The sequence below is a fragment of the Botryllus schlosseri genome, chromosome 16 (genome assembly GCF_051294905.1).
Source record: "Botryllus schlosseri isolate E-star chromosome 16, Bs_hap1, whole genome shotgun sequence".
NCBI classification, from domain to species: Eukaryota; Metazoa; Chordata; class Ascidiacea; order Stolidobranchia; family Styelidae; genus Botryllus; species Botryllus schlosseri.
The window spans coordinates 20509372-20530642 of record NC_137251.1 but is presented as its reverse complement, the minus strand read 5'-3'; the positions used below and the strand labels follow the sequence as shown (position 1 = coordinate 20530642).

The following is a 21271-nucleotide window of genomic DNA, read 5'->3' as shown; positions in this document are numbered from 1 at the left end:
TATACTACCCGTGCCGGTGGTAACGTCATGTGCAACTTACCATTTCATTACCTAATTATTCTATGAAAGACACCCTTCTGTGACACAGAACTTATTGCAGAAAACAACAACTGTATTCAGTATGATATCTACGTGATTACTGAGTAGTTCATTATTGTACTGCAAATTTTTGAAACATATATTTTCTTTTCAATAGTCTTGGATTGATCCTCAAATTCGTCCAACTGATGTCGACTCTTTGAAAGGATCCCCCTGGATCTACCGTGCCTGCGCTATCAGACAATGTTGACAGTGACGTGAGGACAGAGGAGTCGTTCGTAACGGGTTTTGTGCCGGCACAGTCATCTTATGCGATACAGACCTTTGTCTCAAGAACCCATGGATACGTATGATTATGTAAGCCTATTTATTTATTTTTTATATCACCATTGATTATGTAATTTCCTGGTTTTTGCAGTCCTACTTTTCTCACGAACTATCTCGCAGAGTAGCCTACGGACTATTCGGTATGAGCTGAAAAAGGCTTCATCTGTGTACACTGTACACTGTACACTGAACACTGAACAGAGATATAGTTGAACGTAATGAGCTCATCTAACTTGTACTTTAGCTATTGCTTACTGAGCTATAATGGGCTAGGTCAGTGGTTCTCAACCTGGGGGGCTGAGCACCTCTCTTGCGCTTCTGTAACCTACCTGTGTGAAATATTTATATTTACTTCTGCATAATATTTACAATTTTCCTTTTTATTCATCATATTTTCTAGGAGCAGCATTTGGATTTGACCAGTAAAAAGATGGAACCGCCATGGCACGCCACTAATCAGGGACTCATCAAGCCTGGGTTGCGGCTGATGGAAAGAATATGAAATGCCCTAATGTTCAGGTAGTATGTATTGCAATTGGCACCATTTTGAAATGCATTTGGTGTTTAAAATACTGGTAAGCATCGCAGTGTTTCTTAAGTAAGCTGGTATATCCTTAGATAATAAATTTGATTCTGCTGCATTAGGTTATTTTTATGAATGTTTGCTGGTAAAATTTCACTAAAATGATTAACAATCCAGGAAAGTATGCTACCCGTGCTGGAGTAAAATTGGTGGAAAGGTCACATGCAACTTTCCATTCCATCAATTAATTGTTCTATGAAAGACACCCTTTTGTCACATACAATTGTATCCAGTCTGATATCTGCGTGAATACTGAATGCGGGTGGCGTCATATTTTGTGATACGATTGTTGATATACAACGTTCTTTTGAATTCTCTACTAGTTGCTGATGATTACCCCTGACGAGTCTCAGCCAAAAATATTTGGGCACATTTCAATATGCATATACTATTCAATTTTATATTGAAGTTTTGTACCTCGAAGAAGCTGTTCGAATATTGAATAGTTCCCTTGTATAGCAAATTTTTAAAACAAGTATTTTCTTTTCAACAGTCTTGGATTGATCCTCAAATTCATCCAACTTATGTCGACTCTTCGAAAAGAGCCCCTGGTTCTACCATGCCTGCGCTAACAGACAATGTTAATAGTGACGTGAGGAGTCATCTGAACGGATTTTGTGCCGGTGCAGTCATCTTTTGCGATACATACTTTTGTCTCAAGAACCCATGGAAACATGTGATTATGTAAGTCTATTTATTCATTTCATATATCACCATTGATTATGCAATGTGCTGGTTTTTGCAGTCCTAATTTTCTCAAAAACTATCCATATATGCCATATGAGCTGATGAAAGGCTAGATCTGTATACTGTACATTGAACAGAGGTGTAGTTGAATGTAAAGAGCCGGTGTAACTTGTATTTAAACTATTGCTTACTAAACTATACAAGGACTAGGTGAACATCAAATTGAGATCATTTCCCTTAACCTGCTAATTCCAATGAATTGCGTTAATTAAATTTAATCAGAAATGAAGGATTTTGAAAGATTTACAACAGTTACAATTACCGCAATGAAGGAAAAGTTTTCACACCTTCGATAAGATGTCACAAAGTTTTTGTACTAAAGACAATCAATGCGTCCTTTGTCTGATATATTTTCTCGTCTCAGTTCAAAGCAGCTATAAAATCTTAGAATCAAAGCTATATGTAAAGCCTACCGTACCGTATGTCAATTATTATAACGGAAATCTGAACCCATAGGAACAACGGTTCTACTACATTTATTGTCAGATCTTGTTTGCAATCAATTATATTTTCAGCAAAACGAGGTTGATGAAGTCAACTGTCCCCTTCTCCAAGCCAAATTGAGAGACAAACGAATATAATCCAAGACCCGAGCGCATGTCTTATTGAAACAGGTACCGTAATCTTTCTGTTTTGTGGACCATACAAATTTACATAGACTTGCAACGTTCTGCTATAAATTTCATTCTGAGTTACAGTTCTGCATTTTCACAGTTGCCTGTGCGTCTGAATGTCAATGTAACTGTCAAAATGGCCGAATTTAAAAAAAACGCAGACCTAATTAAAGATATTTTTATTAGTCGTTTTGCTAATTTTAGTCCTGCTCAGTGATCGGATTTCACATGTAACCGAGCACTTTTCCTGTGCTTCTGTAACCTACATGTCCGAAATATTTATATTTATTTCTGCATAAAATTTAGAATTTTCATTGACATATTCAAAACTTTGGAATTTGATCACATTTTAAAGGAGCGCAACTTGGAGTCGACCAGTAAAAAGAAGCAAACACCATTACACGCCACAAATCAGAGATTCACCGAGCCTGGATTGCAGCTGATGGCAAGAATATAAAAATGCTTCATTGAAAATGGAGTATTCAGAAACATTGTTGACGTTTTGAGCTGCTATGCATTGGATTGTCACACCCTTAAGTAGTGGTTCTCAAACAGGAGAAAGCATTTGAAGGGGCGTGAAGCCGCAGTCAACTAAAATCTTTTTCGCACATGGCAGCTTGTAGTTATTTCTCTGTGTATGGTCAGAATTTAATATTTGAATATTCTCTCATCAACAACCATTACCGTCACTGCCATCCAACTATCCGTAGGGATTTCTGGTTGCTTTTTTAATTTTATGATACGACGATAAGGGGTGTATGAAATTTTTTGCTATCATAAGTGGGGTGTGCCCAAAAATGTTTGAGAACCAATGCCCCAATGATTTCCAGATTTCATTTTTTGCAGCAGACTGGTAAATAATAACAAAATCTTTTCTATAAATCTGCAGAATTTGTATGGACTCAAAGACACAATTCTTTGTTGTTTAAACAAAAGTGATTGGCATTAACCTGATATAAATACTTGTAATGCAAGCACTAGAATATTTTTGATGCCTGGTTAGCAGGCCCAATTTCATTAAGAGTAAAAAAGACTTATGGTTGGTTATCATGGTAGTGATACTGATACATTCATTGTTTGTTTGTTTATGATAAAATTAGGAATTTACAAACCATAATTCGATTAGTTTTATATAAGTTGTAATGATTTGTGTTGATCATATTTTCCGCTGTTGATCATGTTTTCCGCTAACGGACGTAACCGATTAATTTGAGTCCATGCCCCTGTCACGAGAGTTTCAGATACTAAATGATATTTTGTTATCACTATCCCAATGCATTCATTTTCATGATTGAGCGAGTTGCATGATATTTGTTGTGAGTTTGCTCCTAATCATTTGTGATGTTCGTAATTTCATGGACTATTCCGGAAACGGTTTCAACTGCTGATTTGAATTTATGAAACCCTGTCACAGCAGCTATTGGAAATTTGAATGTTTGCACGTATTTAATAACCCAGATTGGGTATTACAAGCGTCATTTATTAATGAATCAATAAAATCTGATTTTATTTTGAGCCCTGCGTTCCGGTGACTAGTCAACCAGCCACTTTGAGATTGAACACTTTTTAGGTAAACACCTTTAATTTGAACACTTCGCAACACTTTTAGGCGTTCAATTTTGGGATCACGTTTCGTGTTCAATTTTCCGGGTTGAGCAACACTTCAAAACTTAGAGTGAGAGACAGTCATAAAAAAAACGATAGCAATTGTAATTTCGCGTTTTGATAGACGAACCACCCGACGTGAATGCAAGTATTCCATTTTATTTTTTTAGGCCTTTTGGTTACTTCGTATAAATTAGAGGTCAACTCTTCTACATTCACAAAAAACGGATCATTGACGTTTCTCTGCAATTGACTTTTATTCGTTTAAATTCGAGGGGGTTCATTATCATCTTTTCATGTATGACGTTCCCTGAAAGCTTATGATTCAAGGCAATAATTTCTTTGTCGGGGTCCCGGTCACCTAGCCGTCTAGCGTCAGAGACAGTTTTTGCGAATCCGTCAAAACAAGTTGATTTTGTAATTTCGATTGCCTCATATACCCGTGAAACTATGAGACCATGTTCTATATACCATTTTATCAATGTCGATGACAAAAGAATTTTCTGGCCATAGTACGAAGCAACCAACATACGCGTTGGACTTGCTAATAGGTTCTGATAAGTAGGAAATTGCTTCATGTGACCTTTCAAATCGTTACGTGAGACAAGGGTGTTTTTGAGTATTGGACACAGTTCGGAAAAATATCTTTTCAAATGCGAAGGAGTGTAAATATCAATCAATAAAGCCCCAAAGAACGTTCCATCTAACACCATTTCAATCAACTTATGAGCTGTTAGTGACTTGTTGCGAATCAATCGAGGTCGAACACTGTTTATAAATTGAGCGATTTCGGAGTTTTCACGTTTAGCGATATCCCAGTGACATTCCCACACCATGATAACACGATGTCCTAGGCATCTGTAATATGAATTTACACGTTCTGTTCGTTCTCGACGCCAGGGGTCGTCATATGCAAAGCGGTATTTACTGTGAGAATGGTAGAAACATCCCAGAAACGATAACACAACGCCTTGACCCGATGAGTCACGGTAGAAACCATCTGCAGGGTACCCCTTGGACCATATCCTTACTTCAGACCCGTTGAAAGCATGGTGGACATGTACACCATGAACATGAGAATAGTACTGTATCCATTTATGCGCTTTATGACCAAAGGCAGGAGCAGTCTTGACCGGTTTAAATTTAGAACACTCATTATCAAGGCTTTTCCAATGTATGGGATAGCCTGCGGGTGACGCAATCGATACTGCTTTCAAGTACATCGAGTTGAAATCCATTCCTGTTATATACTGTGTTATTTCCGCGTCTTTACCATAGAAAAGTTGTTTTATGCGAGTTTCCCCCCTTTTTTGATATCTATTGAAGATAATTGTTGGGCCGCCGACAAGATTTTCACGAAAAAGTAAAGCTAGATCTTTATGCTTTACACTGAACAAGGTAAAGCACCTTGGAATGGAATTGAATATATGCCTCGAAACAACACCCGGCAGCGAGACAGCTTCTTTAAATATATCCACATTAAATTGAGACTTGAAAGAGTCGAATTGCTTTACTAACCCTTCAATGAAGTAGTGAGTGTCAATTGCATTGTACCATTTTAGATACTCACGAAGCGATGTCATATTATGATCATCCCAAACCTTGAGACAGTTTTCATAATCGGCTTTCGATATATTACAACGTTTTATCGAGCTATAAAATGACTGATGATTCGGGAGCATAGGGTAATCTAACAGTTCAATACTAGTCAGAAATTCATATGGAAAATGACCCTTTGTACCACTACATTTGAACACTTTCAGATATTTTTCATAAGAAAAACCAGGTGCCAAGTAATAGACGATATCGAGGAAACGAAGTCTGTTAGTAGTTAGCGAGAGAAATGTGTTACCACGCTTCAAAACACTTAAGTTTTCATCAACGAAAAAACGCAGCAAGTATACCTTAAGACAGTTCAAGTCGTATCTGCCACCATTAAAAGATATAACTGGTATTTGCCTTAGATAGCACATGAATTCATCTTGTAAACGTTCCAATGGTAAAGGCTTGTCCGAGGGGTCTAATACTTTCATCCTTGCGATTTTAGATTCAAACAAATCCAGATATTGACGATATTCAACTAGCAACAGACTGAAGGATCGACTCTGAATTGTATGAAAAATCTCTACCATCTCTTCACACAACTGATTTGGGTCACCATTCGAAACAATTACCTGTGGTTCCAAATACCCGTCTACCTTTGATGATATACTAACGGAAATTGGAATATGCTTCCACTCGTAAGTCGTTTTGGCCGAGGGGTCGAAATCACATTGTTGAAACATACTCTCGATATCGAAGGCGATCCGATATTTGAAAAAACGTAAATGGTTTGGGACAATTATGCCTTCAATCTCCATTCGTTCAAATATCGTCAAAGGTGGTCTATATATCCCACCGGAAAAAATCCCGACTGGTTCAGTGATGCAGTTGTGTCTGGTCAATTCATATTCAAGATTGTAAAATTTTCCACAAGATTCACAATGATAGCTTTCAAGGTATCGGTTGATTCGAGTTATCAAGCAAGCATGAGAATTTTCGAGGTGTAAATAAGCAGGAGTGCCTACATAAGTACTACGTCGGACAGCAATAGCTTTACCATCAGTCTTACGATAGACAGATATCGCTACATCAAACAATGTCTCGATGTCAGGCAACATCTCAAAAGTTACGCCACCACCAACGTTCACACCATAAACCTGGGTGTACTGTTCAGACAATGATTTCGCATCACGATCGAGTGAGTGCCCAATGCAACGAAATACACACAGATTATCGTTATACCGATTACGATTTTCATCGCGAAGTAGTGTCATGACACATTTCGATTTTGTAAGCCACCGTGGAAGTTTTACATCAGCACACCCTATCAATAACCGATCGTTAGGGAATACGTAAAACTGTATATTTGTTAGACAAACAGGCTGCGATTTAGTATCTGGTCGGGCTTTACGCAATACATCAAATGCAGTTTCCAATTTAATGGATTCTACAAATTTTTCAAACTGTATCAATGACGAAATAGCCAATGGCATATCTAGAACACGATCGATATTTGATGATGCATGAAAATAACGATATCTTAGAGTCTCGGTGTGGTATTGAATACAGCCATATGAATAGTTCACTTTAAATCTATATGATTCAGAGAAGAATATCGCTTCGATGTCCTCGCGAACAGCCGAGAGTTGACGATTTATAATCCGAATATTGTACACCACTCGAGATCTGCCTATGTTTGCTACATACGATTTTATGGCTTGCCAGTTCTGTGTTAAAATTTCTTGACGTTCATCACCAATATCTGGTGGAAATTCATCTTCCTCACGGATACGGTGTCTTCTGCGACGGCTCATCTGTAACATTGTATTCGATTTCAATTTCACACTCTGTATTCTAGTAATTAACGATATAGTAATACTTACTTATATTTTTTCTTGAAATCTTGAGTTCTTTTTCACCTGGTAAGCAAAGAAACAACCTTCCTCAAATTATGTTCACCAACTTGAGGTAGTAAAAAACAGAGAACTCACCGATGCAATAAGTTCGATGCTTGGACTTGATTCTTCTCTTTCTCTGTTTCTATGAAGCAAGAAAACATCACGTTAACACAAACTTTGGTTTATTGAATAAGATCAGTGTATACTTACACGTGTATTGGTAATATATCCACGAGCGCAGATTTCACATCCTCTCGCTGCGACGTCCAGGTGGAAAAGACCGATTTGACTGCGTCGAGATTAATCTAGTGCGAGCACCATCTAGTGTTCACGATTTTCCGGCCGTTTGTAAGCCTATTATCTGTAATTTCATACACAACACATTAACATTCACACAATAAATGCATTACACTGAATCACAAATCATATTTCAAGATGGTTCTAATTGTTAAGAGCTGGTTCAGGAATTGGTCGGTTGCATCGTTCAGTTGTTTTTGAATCTGATCAATATCACTGCGTTCAATAGCCGAAGCTAATAGCTTTTTTATTTCGAGAATGATTTTGTGCAGGGAAGGTTTCTTCTTTTCTGTAAGGGAATCAATTAAACCTAGAATCACGCCTAGGTGTGGTCTGACCACATCAAGAGTCTTGAGAGGGTCTCGAATTTTGTTGGCGGTGTACAGACACATTTTCTCCTCTTGTCGTCTCCTTCTCGATGTCTTCGGCCGATCTTCACCCTCGCCGAGTTTCACCTGGTTGAGAACCAAAGGTTTTTGTTTCGATTTAGAGAGACATATCTTTTTACACGGAGGTGGACTGGTTTGTTGCGAGGTTGTGGGCACATCTCGCTTTCTAGAACTTGATGGTTTCTCGATTGGGATTTGTGGTTTCGGTAGACCGGAAAAACACCTTCGAGAGGTTGTCGGTTTTTCAGACGGTAACATGGATCGAACTCTAGATTTTGGGAAAATCCTACAAGGAGTTGCCGGTTTCTCAACTGGTAACACAGCTGAAGTTGTCGGTTCATCTGGAAGGGGTAAGTTCGAAGCCGAGGTTGTCGGGTTGTCAACCGCGACTTGGTTCGAACCACGTGAATCCAACCATGCCTGTAGTGTGATATCACGGTGAGGCGGTTGGTTTTCGATAGGGGTCGTGAAATCACACTCAACGACCTCTGTCGTTGAAGTAACGAGGTCATCGGGTAGAAGGGCCTCCAAAATATCCGCATCTTCTTCAAATTGCAACTCAAAAGAATTAGAAGGGCTTCTTGGAGGTACAGAACTTCAATATACAATTAAATAGTATATTCATATTGAAATGAACCCGAATAATTTTGGCTGACACTCGTCAGGGGTAATCGTCAGCAACTAGTAGAGAATTGGAAAGAACATCGTATATCAACAATCGTATCACAAAATATGACGTCACCAGCATGAAATTTCGAATGAGAGAGCGTTCAATGTACTATTTTTAGGTGGTACACGAACTCCTTTTGTTGACAGAGTTTTGGTTGGTGTATTTTGATAAAAGTTGATTCCAAGGCACACAAATGGAATTGTGAACGGCCTCGCCCTACGACTTGAAATCGGTCGTCTCGATAATTATTCGCACAAATCGGATTATCCAACAGATGTTTTCCGATGGCAGAATTAATGGCCTTTGATCGATCAGCATCAATCTTAAGTGGATGAGTTAAGGGTGGGCTTTTCACATCGCGTGACGCACGTGTTCTGATAAATCTGGGGACATGTTGTTTTATGCGGTCCTGCAGACGTCTTGACGTTCTTCCCACGTAGCCACAATCACAGTGGCACCTATATTCGTACACTACATTACTTTGTTGAAGTGCAGGAAGCACGTCTTTGCGTGTTGAAGGGAGCAGTTGTGTTGTTGTAAAAATCACATTGGTTTTGACTGTGTCGTAACATTTACTGACAGCAGAAATCAATTGTTTTTCAAAGCGGGTGGAAATATGGCCAATCCAAGGTAGATGGATATAAACATCTTTTATTGTTCGTGCGGTGGGCTCTGTTCGTTTTTCTGCGTTGAATTGCGTTAATTTCCTCTCCATGCCGCGGCTGATGACGTGTTCAGGGTAACCGTTATCAAGTAAGATTTTTCGGATGTAGTCAAGTTCTAAACTCAGTTTGTTACCCGAACATATCATCAACGCTCTATGCACGAGTGTGCCTATGAGGTTAATTTTTCTGCGTCGAGGACTAAATGAATTCCAGCGAAGGTATTGGCCTGTGAATGTCGGTTTTCTGAAGACAGACGTTTCAAATTTGTTGGTATTGAGCTTTTCAACTAATACGTCCAGAAACTTTTATCAAAATACACCAACCAAAACTCTGTCAACAAAAGGAGTTCGTGTACCACCTAAAAATAGTACATTGAACGCTCTCTCATTCGATATTTCATGCTGGTGACGTCATATTTTGTGATACGATTGTTGATATACGATGTTCTTTCCAATTCTCTACTAGTTGCTGACGATTACTCCTGACGAGTGTCAGCCGAAAATATTCGGGTTCATTTCAATATGAATATACTATTTAATTGTATATCAAAAGAATTAGGTTCATACCCGAGGGTATTAAATCTGTTCAACTGAGCCTGGGCCATGATCAACACAAATTAAAATCGAGGTATACTGATCGACGGATGATATTCGGTATGAGCGAGTGGGATTTACCAGTTTACTGAGGACCTATTTATTCAAAACTACTTCCTCTTTCCCGCCATGCGCCCTTCTTCCTATTTGGTGTCGTGTTACTCTGTTTATTATAACAACCTTTTATTCATTCTAATTTCCGATGTATGATCACTTAATTACCGGAATTATTTTTACAGTTTCTATTGTCAGTAACTACACAATATGGACTCAACTCATACCCGAGTGATTATATAAAATTATCTACTTCGCCATCACCATTTACCTGTCCCTGATTTGGGCGAAACAGAACAGTTGGTTCACGATATCGTTGATTTATACATATCTGATCAAATTGTTGAGAGCAACGAAAAATGTGATTTCACATCACTAACCAACGCGATTCTGGAATACGGTGTGGACTGGAATGGTGTTATGTGTATTGTAGCGATCACAGCTATGAAAAGTGATGTTCATACTATCTCATTGTACACAGATGCATCATCGAAATTCTTGAATACACACTTTATCTCACTGACAAATGATTGGGTATGCTGAATTTCAGACTACACAATCATAAAACTATCACTATGATTTTATTTACAGAATTCATGCAAGGATTATTTCAAACCAAGTCTGTTCAGGCGATTCATCCAACTTCTAAACCGAGTAACTACGCGTTTATGGTCACGTGACTAGGTCTATAAAATACGAGTAACCCGCGACAATGATCATTATCTGGACATCATAGCAATGGAGAGTATACAAGGATTGACCATTGGAAAATCATCAGACCTGCGACTTGCAGTAAAGTTTGTTTCCTACCCGAAAAAGGGGCTCGTTAGTAGTTACCTGAAAGGTGTATTTATAGACAACGAGAACAATACTATACCCTTCACTTGTTTCAACCAAGAACTGTTCAAAGCCATCGAAAAAGCTTTTAGGAAACGCAAGCGACTACTCATCAAAACAGCCTGGGCTCGACTCGATAAGTTCACAGGAGAACCTACTTTGCTACTCGGTCGCAGTTCGTCTGTTACTATTCATGGCAGATCAAAACACACCCCAGACGAATACCCCGTTGTAAGCTGTAACACTATAGGCAGCGAAAAATATATTTCAATCAATGCAATATGTACCGACCACGAGGAAAAATCCATCCCCGTCAATGGCGAAGACCTCAAACTACATAGTTTTACGTTAAGCGATGACACCGGAACCGTTAAACTCGATCAATGGACCTCACCCGGTTTAAAAAAAGGGAAAAAGTATGCACTAAAGCGCGTAAAAAATCACGATGGAAGAATAAAGATTGACCAGTTAACTTGAATTCTAGAGTTACAAGAATGATATGTATGTGTGTCTACCTGTTTCACAATACACAATGGTTGATGCATATTTTCGTGTCATCTGTGATTCGTGATATACTTAACACAGTGAGTCAGTTTTGCGCTGAGCGGTTGTATTTGGTTCGTATTGTGTACGCTCACGATTGCTTTTAGACCAACCTGTTCCACGGGAAACAATTCGCGATACAACCACTATAGTGATTCAGTGGACAGGATACCATAGTCATTTGTCCCCGCGGAATATGTAGGTCACTACACATTAAAAACACCTGTTTTCAAAACCGATCGCGGAAAATCAACCATATGCACGTTATACAATGTAATTAGTTCGACGAAATACACAATGCGCGTCCATGAAGCGCACAATGACGCTTTTTCGAAGCTCCGTAGGCCGATTTTCGAATGCTAGCTAGCTCAAAATGCTCCGTTTCTGACTTCGAAATGCAACATTCTTGACTTCCGGTATTTTACGCTTCATGAGCGAGCAATTATAGTACTGATACCAATATGCGTGAGTTGCTATGTCGTACTGGCTGCTGAACGACGCTTACGCTTAATCGGTCATCTAGTGCGGCATCAAGACGATCAACCAGCCGCCGCCATCATCAACCACATTCCGACGGAGCCATGGCGCAGAGGTGGCTGGAATAGAACCACATGGCGCTCAACAATAGAGACCGAGCTAGCGCAACGCGGGCTATCGCTCGAAGACGCCCACGACCGCCCACGACGGAGGCGCTTAATAAGGGCCCAAAATTCATTATCTTGATGTTCATTTGTTTCCTGTTTTCTTTTGCCCTTTTATTTAATTGAAAGCCGATATATATATATATACCAGTAAACAGAAGACTCTTGTTTCCTTAGCTTTTATTAACGTAAATCTCGGCGTCAAATATAACAGTAACAGTAACAGTAGCGATTTAAGTAACAGAGGAATTGGAGACTTAGAAAAGCAATGATTAGGTCTACATGATGTCCGACGGGTCCAGAATGAGAAGGGGGAATATGCCTAAATGTCCGGACTTTTGACGGCTTGAAGTGCGCCGAATATTTTTTGTTAGGTCAACATGAACAATACTTTATTTTGGAGAAAAGTTATGCTACTTGAAATTTTTCTTCGCGCCGCGCGAGATTCAGTGTCGCGTATGTATATTCTAGTACGGGTGTCCATGACCTCGTAAAAACTACAAAAAATATTAGAATAACTATCATATTGGCTACTGTATTAAGACTAATTGTAATCGCAATTTTAAGACAACCGTATATTCCTAGTGTCGGTTAGGCCGCTTGGATGATTTAGTCAAAGATAGTGGTTCTCAAGCTTGGGGGATCGTTTTCACTTTCATGGGGATACGCGAAGATGCTGAGCTCAATCAGCTTCTAATATAGCCCGTGAACAAGTCTGTGAGCAAAGGTGCTGACAATTTTTCAAGTAATTAGCTTACCACATTTCGAGGTGGGTCACGGGGTATTTTCAAATTGGAACTGGTGTTGCGAACATGAAAGTTTGGAGACCACCGAATGTGCAACCTGCTCGTGGGGACCCGCATTTCGGCACATCCATAGTGTTATCCTTGTGACATGAACATCAGCTAGCGATGCACGATTACGAGAACGATCAACAATGTGTAATGATATATAGAATATGCAATATTATTGACAGAATTCATTCACAAAAATATAACAAGCGTATGCACATTGAAACCAGATGCATGTAGTGAGCCCACCAAGAGTTACATCGATCACCCTAGCCATAGTGGATCAATGTTTTTATTCTCGGCGGGAGTTAGCTTAGAAGTTTTGATTCGGTCCTGGCTACAACACACAGACACATATATGGACCGACCTACTAGGTCCATGAAGAAGTCTGGTGCATAACAAACGAGAATACCGACCCTAGTAATCATCAGTGCTCAAATTCGAGATATGGCCCAATAGTCTCGTCTAGTTAATCCACGACCTACGTTTAAAACAACCCTATCCTATATACCAGGGTCGGGCAACTTCCCCGGTCGGCGGGGCGGATATGAGAAAATGGAGTCCTTGGTGCGCCGGATTTTCAGCTATACGAGCTATCCCATTTAATGTAAACTTTAAGTTTAAAGCTTAGAGACCAAAAACAGTATTTAATAAATTTATTAACAAAATTGTTGAAGTCAATTAGAAATGCGTGGTCGGTCAAAGTTGTCAAAAAGTTCTTTGAACTCTGACTGGATGTCGTATGTAGAAACCCTTAGTAAAGACTGCACGGGAACACTATTTATATTGGAACGAGCCTTGTCTGGCTAAGGTTCGTGGTCGAAACTGCATGTAGAACCAAACAGAGACGGTAGTTTCATGACCAACTTTCTCAGGTTGGCAAACTTGGATTCATTCTGTGACGCATAAAATTTGTCAATACTTGCAGAATAGAATTTCACTTTCAGGGTAAAAACTCTTTGCGGGCCGAAGGCGGCCCGCGGTCCGCATCTTGTCCGTCCCTGCTGTATACAATCAGGAAATGTGGTACCCTCGTATATGCTTTCCTCGAAAGTGATGAGCTGTGATGCAGTTATGAGCTGATGAAAATGTTTGAAAATCCAACTCCGTCCGACTGCTTGAGTTTCTGCGGAACAATCAGTGCGAAACCGAAGGTCTCGTCCAAAAATATCCGAGACTACGACGAATCGCACCCAAGAATCAAGAAAATCATTATTTCATAACAAAAACCCTGTTTGTAGACTGGACTGACATACAGTTAGGAGATAGCCATTGTGAATACTAGCGTTATATATTGAACCCTCGACATACCAACTTTAGAGTCCTACCTGCCGTATCACAAATTGACACCATGTCTGTGTTTGATTGTCTGTAGTTGATGATTTTTTTTTATCATTGCATGTAGTCAAAACTCACTTGTGGTTTTATATCTATCCAGCGACATTCGAAAATATCCTACTCAAAATCTTAAACAGATTACATATCCAATCCAACTGACAGAAAATGCTGCATCATTAAGTCTGAATCCTTTCAGTTTCCGAATGATATTATTCACCATTGTACTCCATCTGTTCGAGGTAATAGCGCGAGTCACGCGGAAAAAATTATTTCCGCTTCAAAACAGTGTCTTCCATCCAACAAATGACGCTGACGAACGACGCATACTTTTGCGGCGAAAAACATGTACTAATTTACGTGAAGTTGTCAGAACAGCTTAGTTAAATGGTGAACTGCAATTTGCTAGAGCTCTATTCAGTATTGAACTACATGAATTCGAATGCGCAGATATTAGTAATGGTGCAAGATTCTAAAAAGTTCGAATAGAACTTACTATGAATAAGGGCGTGTACGCGGACCGAGATATCGATCACAACGGACTTTCAATGGATCTGTTCCAATATAAAATAATGCATGCAATAGCCTACTTGAGGGACATTTTTCCGAGGACAGATTTCGGAAACGCAATAACATAACAGATTCATGCAATGTTGAAAAATATACCTAGATCAAAATCACCTCTATGGAGGACTCCGTTAATTGTTTCACCGATAAATGTCTTTGAATAGCTAGCCCTGTCACTTTGCATGAAGTGGACTACAATCTCGCCAAACCCTGCTCTCGTGCAAAACACGCAGGCCAATAGCTGTGAAGGAAGAACTTCTCTTTATTATTCACAACTAGAATGATGTCATGCTTCAAATACCCTTTAGGAATGAGTGTAATTTCTGTAGAAACAGTTTTGTATTGATTGTTCTTTATCGCTGCCCCCATCGAGTGTTTGGAAGTATAAATTGAATGACTTTATCTATCACAGATGACTGGATTGCGTATAAATATTTTGTAGTGACATAATTTGCAGTGTAGACTACAGTGATTTCATCGCGATGAAATTGTTTGAAGTTTTATTTATCTCAACTATAATAGTAATCACAAAAGGAATAGGTGAGTATCAATCGATACATGGCTTCGACCTTTAGGGGTGTCGTGCAAGATACACGATGCATCCAAGTGTGTTACAGATTTGTCGCACCCACTCCCCTCATGTAACCAGTTTCTTTCTGAATAATTATGTGCCGATTTTGTCGCATCGTATCGACATCGTGTTGTGAGTTTTTGGATGCGATGTGAGGGAGCTTCAGCGCAGTGTCATAAATGTGTAGTGGAACGATCTCCAAATTGAAGCTATCGCAAATATGCGGCACATGAGACTGATCCGTGGCCCGTGAATCAATTCTTAAAAAATGAAAACGTGCTATGATTACTCAACACATTTCTATCAACAGTCGAGGAACATGAATAACGAGCATATTCATATGGCGCATTATAACTGTTCGACGGCAAAGTCACAATTAGTGACAAGTCTCTGACTTCAAATTCCGAGAAAGCTCAAACGTACCAACGTATTTCAGAATTTTCAGGGAAAATAGACACGAGTATTCATGCGATCAACAATATTCATTCACTATCGGCGTCATCACTTCAGTCTGTATATATTAGTATTGCTAGATCAAAGATCATCCTAAAGGGAAACCTGTCATGTCGAATGAAAATTAGAGTTAAATCATTTGATAATATACGTTTCTATCTTCAAATTTTGGTCCACGTAATTATGCATGTGTCATTCAGATCGCTAATTATACTTTCACCTCCATTTGAGTACCACTTATATATAAGCTACTCTGGCCAACATCCACTCTATTTTCAGACACATGCATCTTAGGTGATACGTGTGATGACAAAGGCATACCGTGCGGAACCAACGACGATACTTGTATAGCCACGAAGAACTTTTGCGATGGATTTACACAATGTCCGTAAGTTTATCATGTGATTGAATATCCGATAACCCCGTGTCCCATTACCATGATTATGTATACATTTGAAGCTACAAAGATGCCAATGAATAGGACATGTAGACAGTTGTTTCATATTTCAATAAACTTGAGCTGGATCCATGCTAATTTTGAAATGATGTATATTCGTTACTAATTCCAAATGACTATTGACACTAAAAATGTGCGATGACATGTTCAAATACGGTAATATTGTGTTTATTTGGTGGATTTGTATGTGAGAATTTCTTTCGTAAAATTGATGCTAACTATGATAGAACTACTCATTACTTTCCAAATTCAAAGTGTAATATGTAAGTAAGTAGTCTCGCGTAAAAAGCTGTTAAGTAGAAGTAGATGTATAAAAACACCAATCACCCAAGTAGGTGACGCAACTAAGCAATGCATACTTGAGTTTTCCGAAACCGTAGAAGTATTTCGTCACTGACAATCTCTTTTTGAAACAGCACACATAATATACGGCTAATTCAATACATGCAGTTGCGCAATTTTTTTTCGGCGATATCTCGGCGATGGTTATGTCTGTTTCAATAATGCAAAGTTAATCAGCGCCAATATATGGCTGAAAGAAGATGAAAACTTTACGTAAAGTAAAATTTCTCAAAATGAGTAAAATGGACATAAATTACTATGATTCCACTGCGACGATATATCTTGATCTTTGGGTACCCGTCACCCAACAAAAATACGCATGATTTATGGAAATGGTAGACTTAGGCGTCGGCCATTACTGCGCCACGACGCACCAAGACATATGAAGTTAGAGGCCATGTATCATGTATTATGAGCAGCGAGAAGGCCTTGGCCGAAAAGGAATACCCTTGTGCTGACCGAAAACTTCGTTATGTATACATATATGTTTAATCGTCCATAGGCTGGTGTCGAATGTTTCTGTCCTGGCGACCTTAACCCTACAGGACAAATGCCATCCCGCAAGGAAAAAATTATTTGCCAGTACAGAATTACTAATTTGAAATCATGTGCGTCTTTTAGTTTGGTACGTTTTAACGATATCCATATCTTCTGACATAGCAGATATAGGAGGTCACAAAATAGCATCATGTAACGAAGTCAATATAACAACGATTCCGCCCGAAGATGTTTAATTATTATTTAGGGGTCCTACCTTATCCAGCACACACCACAATCAGCTCTACCGGTAAATCTGATTACGCGAGCAGAAAGAGGATAAAAAATTGATAGCAATATATATGCAATTCCCGACCATATTGACCGATTCAAACATGAATTATATAAATTTGTCGCGCTTCGCGCGTTTAGGCGAAGTACGGTGACTCACCAAACAGTACATGAAATTGAGTATAGCTGATATGTAGCGACAAAAGGCCCACTGACTGAGGGGGGTCTGGGGTTTGGTTTATCACCCTATGGGGTCAAATACCAATGTTTGGGGGGCTGACAAAGTGCTGTTTTTATTTTCCCAATATTTGGGGGCGATGATCAGTGTGGAGCTTAGAAAGGGGGCGATGGGTCGAAAAAGGTTGGGAACCACTGGTCTAGAGCAATAGCTCAAGAGTAATGCGTTTAGTGATGCAATATCGCGAACGTAGAATGTCCGCTAAAGCGTATAAACTATTATGTATTTGTTTTAATAACACAATATTACTATCAAGTCGAAACGTGACCCAATATGGTAAATTGATTTCCCTTGAAATACATGCATATGCATTATATACTATCAACATAGCCACGTAAAAACAGCCATATTGATAATAGTGGGAATTACGAATATGTTATGGCCCATCACGTCACGTGTGAAGGGAAACATGCACAAGCGTAATGATTCCTGACCACGATAAGTCTCTTCAGCTCGCAACGATCAAGATCACACTGGAACAAGACATAGGCCTACTATTTTGTTGTCAGGTTGCATAACATGTCCATCAAGCTTCAGGGTGTGTTAACAATATGTGTGACATCCGCTATATAATGCATAGAAATGATTTGTTAAGCTCATATATCCACATTTGTTGCATAACCTGGAATATCCGTCCTCCCAATCTGGGCATAAAATACCAAGCGAGATAGTGAGATAGGTTATGCGTCCGGCCTCTGAAGGTCGTGGGTTCGATCCCCGGCCGGGTCATACCAAAGAATCGAAAATTGGTATCCGCAGCTATCCTGCTAGGCGCTCAGCGATCACGGATAGTATGGAGGAGACAATAAAAACGGGGGCGCAGACTAGATGACCTCATGGGGCCGTATCGCAACTCCGTCGTCAAAGCATCTCGATGGTGCAGGCGAAAAAGAATATCATATCTCTCTCCATAGTCTCTATTTCAATGTAGAAATGAAACAGACGAGCCATACTACAACAAGAGCAGCGACTACGAAGAGCACGCACTATGTCGTTCGAACAGTGAAAACGGGTATAAATGTATACTACGTGAATCTCTCATGCCGCGGAAGAAAGATCTCTGTCACGACAGTAAGGCCGATATTCTATAATTGATTTCATATCCGATTCAAGTCATGAGCTAACGTAGGACATCTCAAAGCAGAGGTGGAATCGGTTCGTATATAATATCAATCGCACTAGAACCCGACAGAAATTGCACTGCCCAAAATGGTCCAAATTATAGGTCCTTTGTATTACGTTTGGTTAGGACAACCGATCTAATATTTTCCAAAGTTTATCAAAACCAGAAAAGCATGCACTCTGACCCTGCTTCCAACTCGGCTTCAATGTATGAATGACAGGATTGTAATGACTCGAGTCGCAATTTTTCGTTGCCTCGACTTGTCTCGAGTCATTTTCGCAAAAATAGATATTGACTCGACTAGACTTGACACACTTTGTGTATTGACCCGACTTGTACTAGAATCATTGCGCATGACTCGACCAAGCCATATGACTGGATGTAAGTCTGTGTATCAGGACCGATACTTTAAAATAGGCTGACAAACTCTTAATATATTTACAAAACAAGTTATGAGTGAGTACTCTGTGTATTATGAATGCGAGGACTTCAATATCACCCAAGAGTTCCCCCAAAATAAGTAGAACCTGACTGTAACTCGGTAACGAACAGTTAACATTATGACATTATGACTTGGACTCAGTCTCGAGTCTCAGTACCATAACTTGGACTTTACTCTTCACCCCATTACATTTAATCGGACTTGACTCGAAGGGATTTAAAATGACTTGACCTGACTCGAGTCAAAACTATGATCTATGATTATGACTATGACTATGAAAACTACTATCTTGTGACTTGGCTATAACCCTGGTAAATGAGTTTTTACTTAAGCTAAATGTGTTGTTGTTTATGGAATTCATTGTGTTTGTCGACCATTATGGTCATTTACACCAGGTCCAGTTTACTTGATTTTTATTCCGTAGCTGCCGACTTGCAGCACGGCCCACTTATATACTGTTATAAGAAACCGCTTACACGGATATATAAACAAAAACTTTAAGTGTGCTCGACTGGTCAGGTCGAACTAATACAGTTATTATCATGTATATTTCATTTTAAACGTTTCCTTCGCCGCATTCCACATCGTGCTGGTGTGCGAATTATTAGTTCTTTTGATTTGAATTACTTCGGAATTACTATGTATGGCAGTAAATAAAGTGTGGGTCCTTTCCGTTTATTACAATGGTTCTGAAAATATACCGACACGTCCCCTTGATGAAAACGAAAAATTTTGCCCGCCCGTATCGTCACATCAAAAATTATTAAAAAGAGGAACAAGAATGTTTGTAATCCCAACGCATTATTTGATGGCATGGAAGGTGTTATGGCTGGTGAGAAACTTCAAGAATATGGAATTCTGACTATACACAGAGCAATAATAATCAATAGATGAAGATAAATGCTGTTGAACGTTTTGCGAAACAAAATCATGTGCAATGGTGGCACTTGGCAGTTGGCACATGGATATTTTAGCGATCTTGGTGCCTAGTCCTTTCTTGTACCCCATTTGCGCTGAGCTGTAGCGTACGTGACCGTAAGCCAAATCAAAAACCACTCGCATAGCTACACGCAATCACCAATTACGCTTCATTCGGCGACATCTTCTGATTGGTGTCAGTCAAAATCTAGCATCAGTGTGTGGACTATGTATGGTACGGCGCAATGATGGCATTTAAATTGAAACATACTTATAATTACAGTCATTGTTGAAACTTGGAAGCTTCCGCGGGAATAAACCTAACTCCACTGGTTTATTGTATGAAGTATGTTTGCTGAATTTCTTGCAAATAAAGTTTCCTCGCGAAATTGTAGACGTACTCCTTTTTGATCATCTCCGCGATAGTCATAAGTTCTGGAGAAGTTCCGAAGTGTAATAACTACAAGACATATAGACCAAAATGAACATTTTTATCAGATATTTGAAAAACATTTTATCTATATTCTCGAGTATCCCTAAGTCGAGGTCATGCGCCCATATAACCGAGACTCACGTAGGCTGACAGAGACAGTGTAATGGTACTTCCAAATTACGCGAAAACTTCGCAGGTGTATACTGAAGTCCCTGAATGCCGGTTATTCTGTTGTAAATGTAATTAATTACCATTAGCAGAACAAGTTGAAATGCGTTCATTATCGTTGCATGTTCGATATTTATCTTCGAGTCTACCGTATTCAGATTCTTCATGTCCGTACAACGAGTTCTCTTGCAACGACGGAGCGAGGTGTTTGAAGAAAACTTCATTTTGCAATAACAACCCGGACTGTCTGTGAGCCCTTTCACAAATCGCTACGTGCGCAATGCGCGGTACTGCTACATGATCACCCCAATGATACGTTATAGTAGTGTTTTTCAAACTTTTTCGTCGTGCTACACCCTTTTAACATTTACTCGAAACTCGTACACCCCTGACCATATAATTCACTGATTCCGCATAGTAAGCCTAATCCAGGGGTGTTCAACCTTGCTATTCACGGCCGTGCTCCGATTCCATATATAGCACACGGCTGTTGTCCGGCGGAGAGTCATCAATCATTATAGCCCATCTGGACGTCATATACTCATGTTTAATTGGCTACTGGGAACTTCGGACCGCCAAGAGCCTTTGTGGTGTTCTGTACCATCACTGATTTCTTGAGA

General features: G+C 39.4%; 1 protein-coding gene and 2 long non-coding RNA genes across 3 annotated transcripts in view; all 3 read left to right on the top strand.

The window, feature by feature from the left end:
* Positions 1 to 21271, top strand: part of LOC145459406 (uncharacterized) — a 261295-nt gene that overhangs the window by 120830 nt on the left and 119194 nt on the right. The gene's annotated exons all lie outside the window — the stretch shown is intronic.
* Positions 1223 to 3823, top strand: LOC145459499 (uncharacterized). Its single transcript, XR_013921435.1, has 3 exons — positions 1223 to 1633; positions 2212 to 2310; positions 2666 to 3823. It is a non-coding gene; the product is annotated as an uncharacterized LOC145459499 (long non-coding RNA).
* LOC145458660 (uncharacterized) overlaps positions 15149 to 21271 on the top strand; it is a 64660-nt gene continuing 58537 nt past the window's right edge. Inside the window, exons 1-4 of the mRNA XM_080337095.1 lie at positions 15149 to 15278; positions 16057 to 16150; positions 18499 to 18638; positions 20810 to 20900. Coding sequence (XP_080193221.1) covers positions 15221 to 15278; positions 16057 to 16150; positions 18499 to 18638; positions 20810 to 20900 — 383 coding nt within the window. The 5' untranslated portion in view covers positions 15149 to 15220. The remainder of the gene's footprint in view (positions 15279 to 16056; positions 16151 to 18498; positions 18639 to 20809; positions 20901 to 21271) is intronic.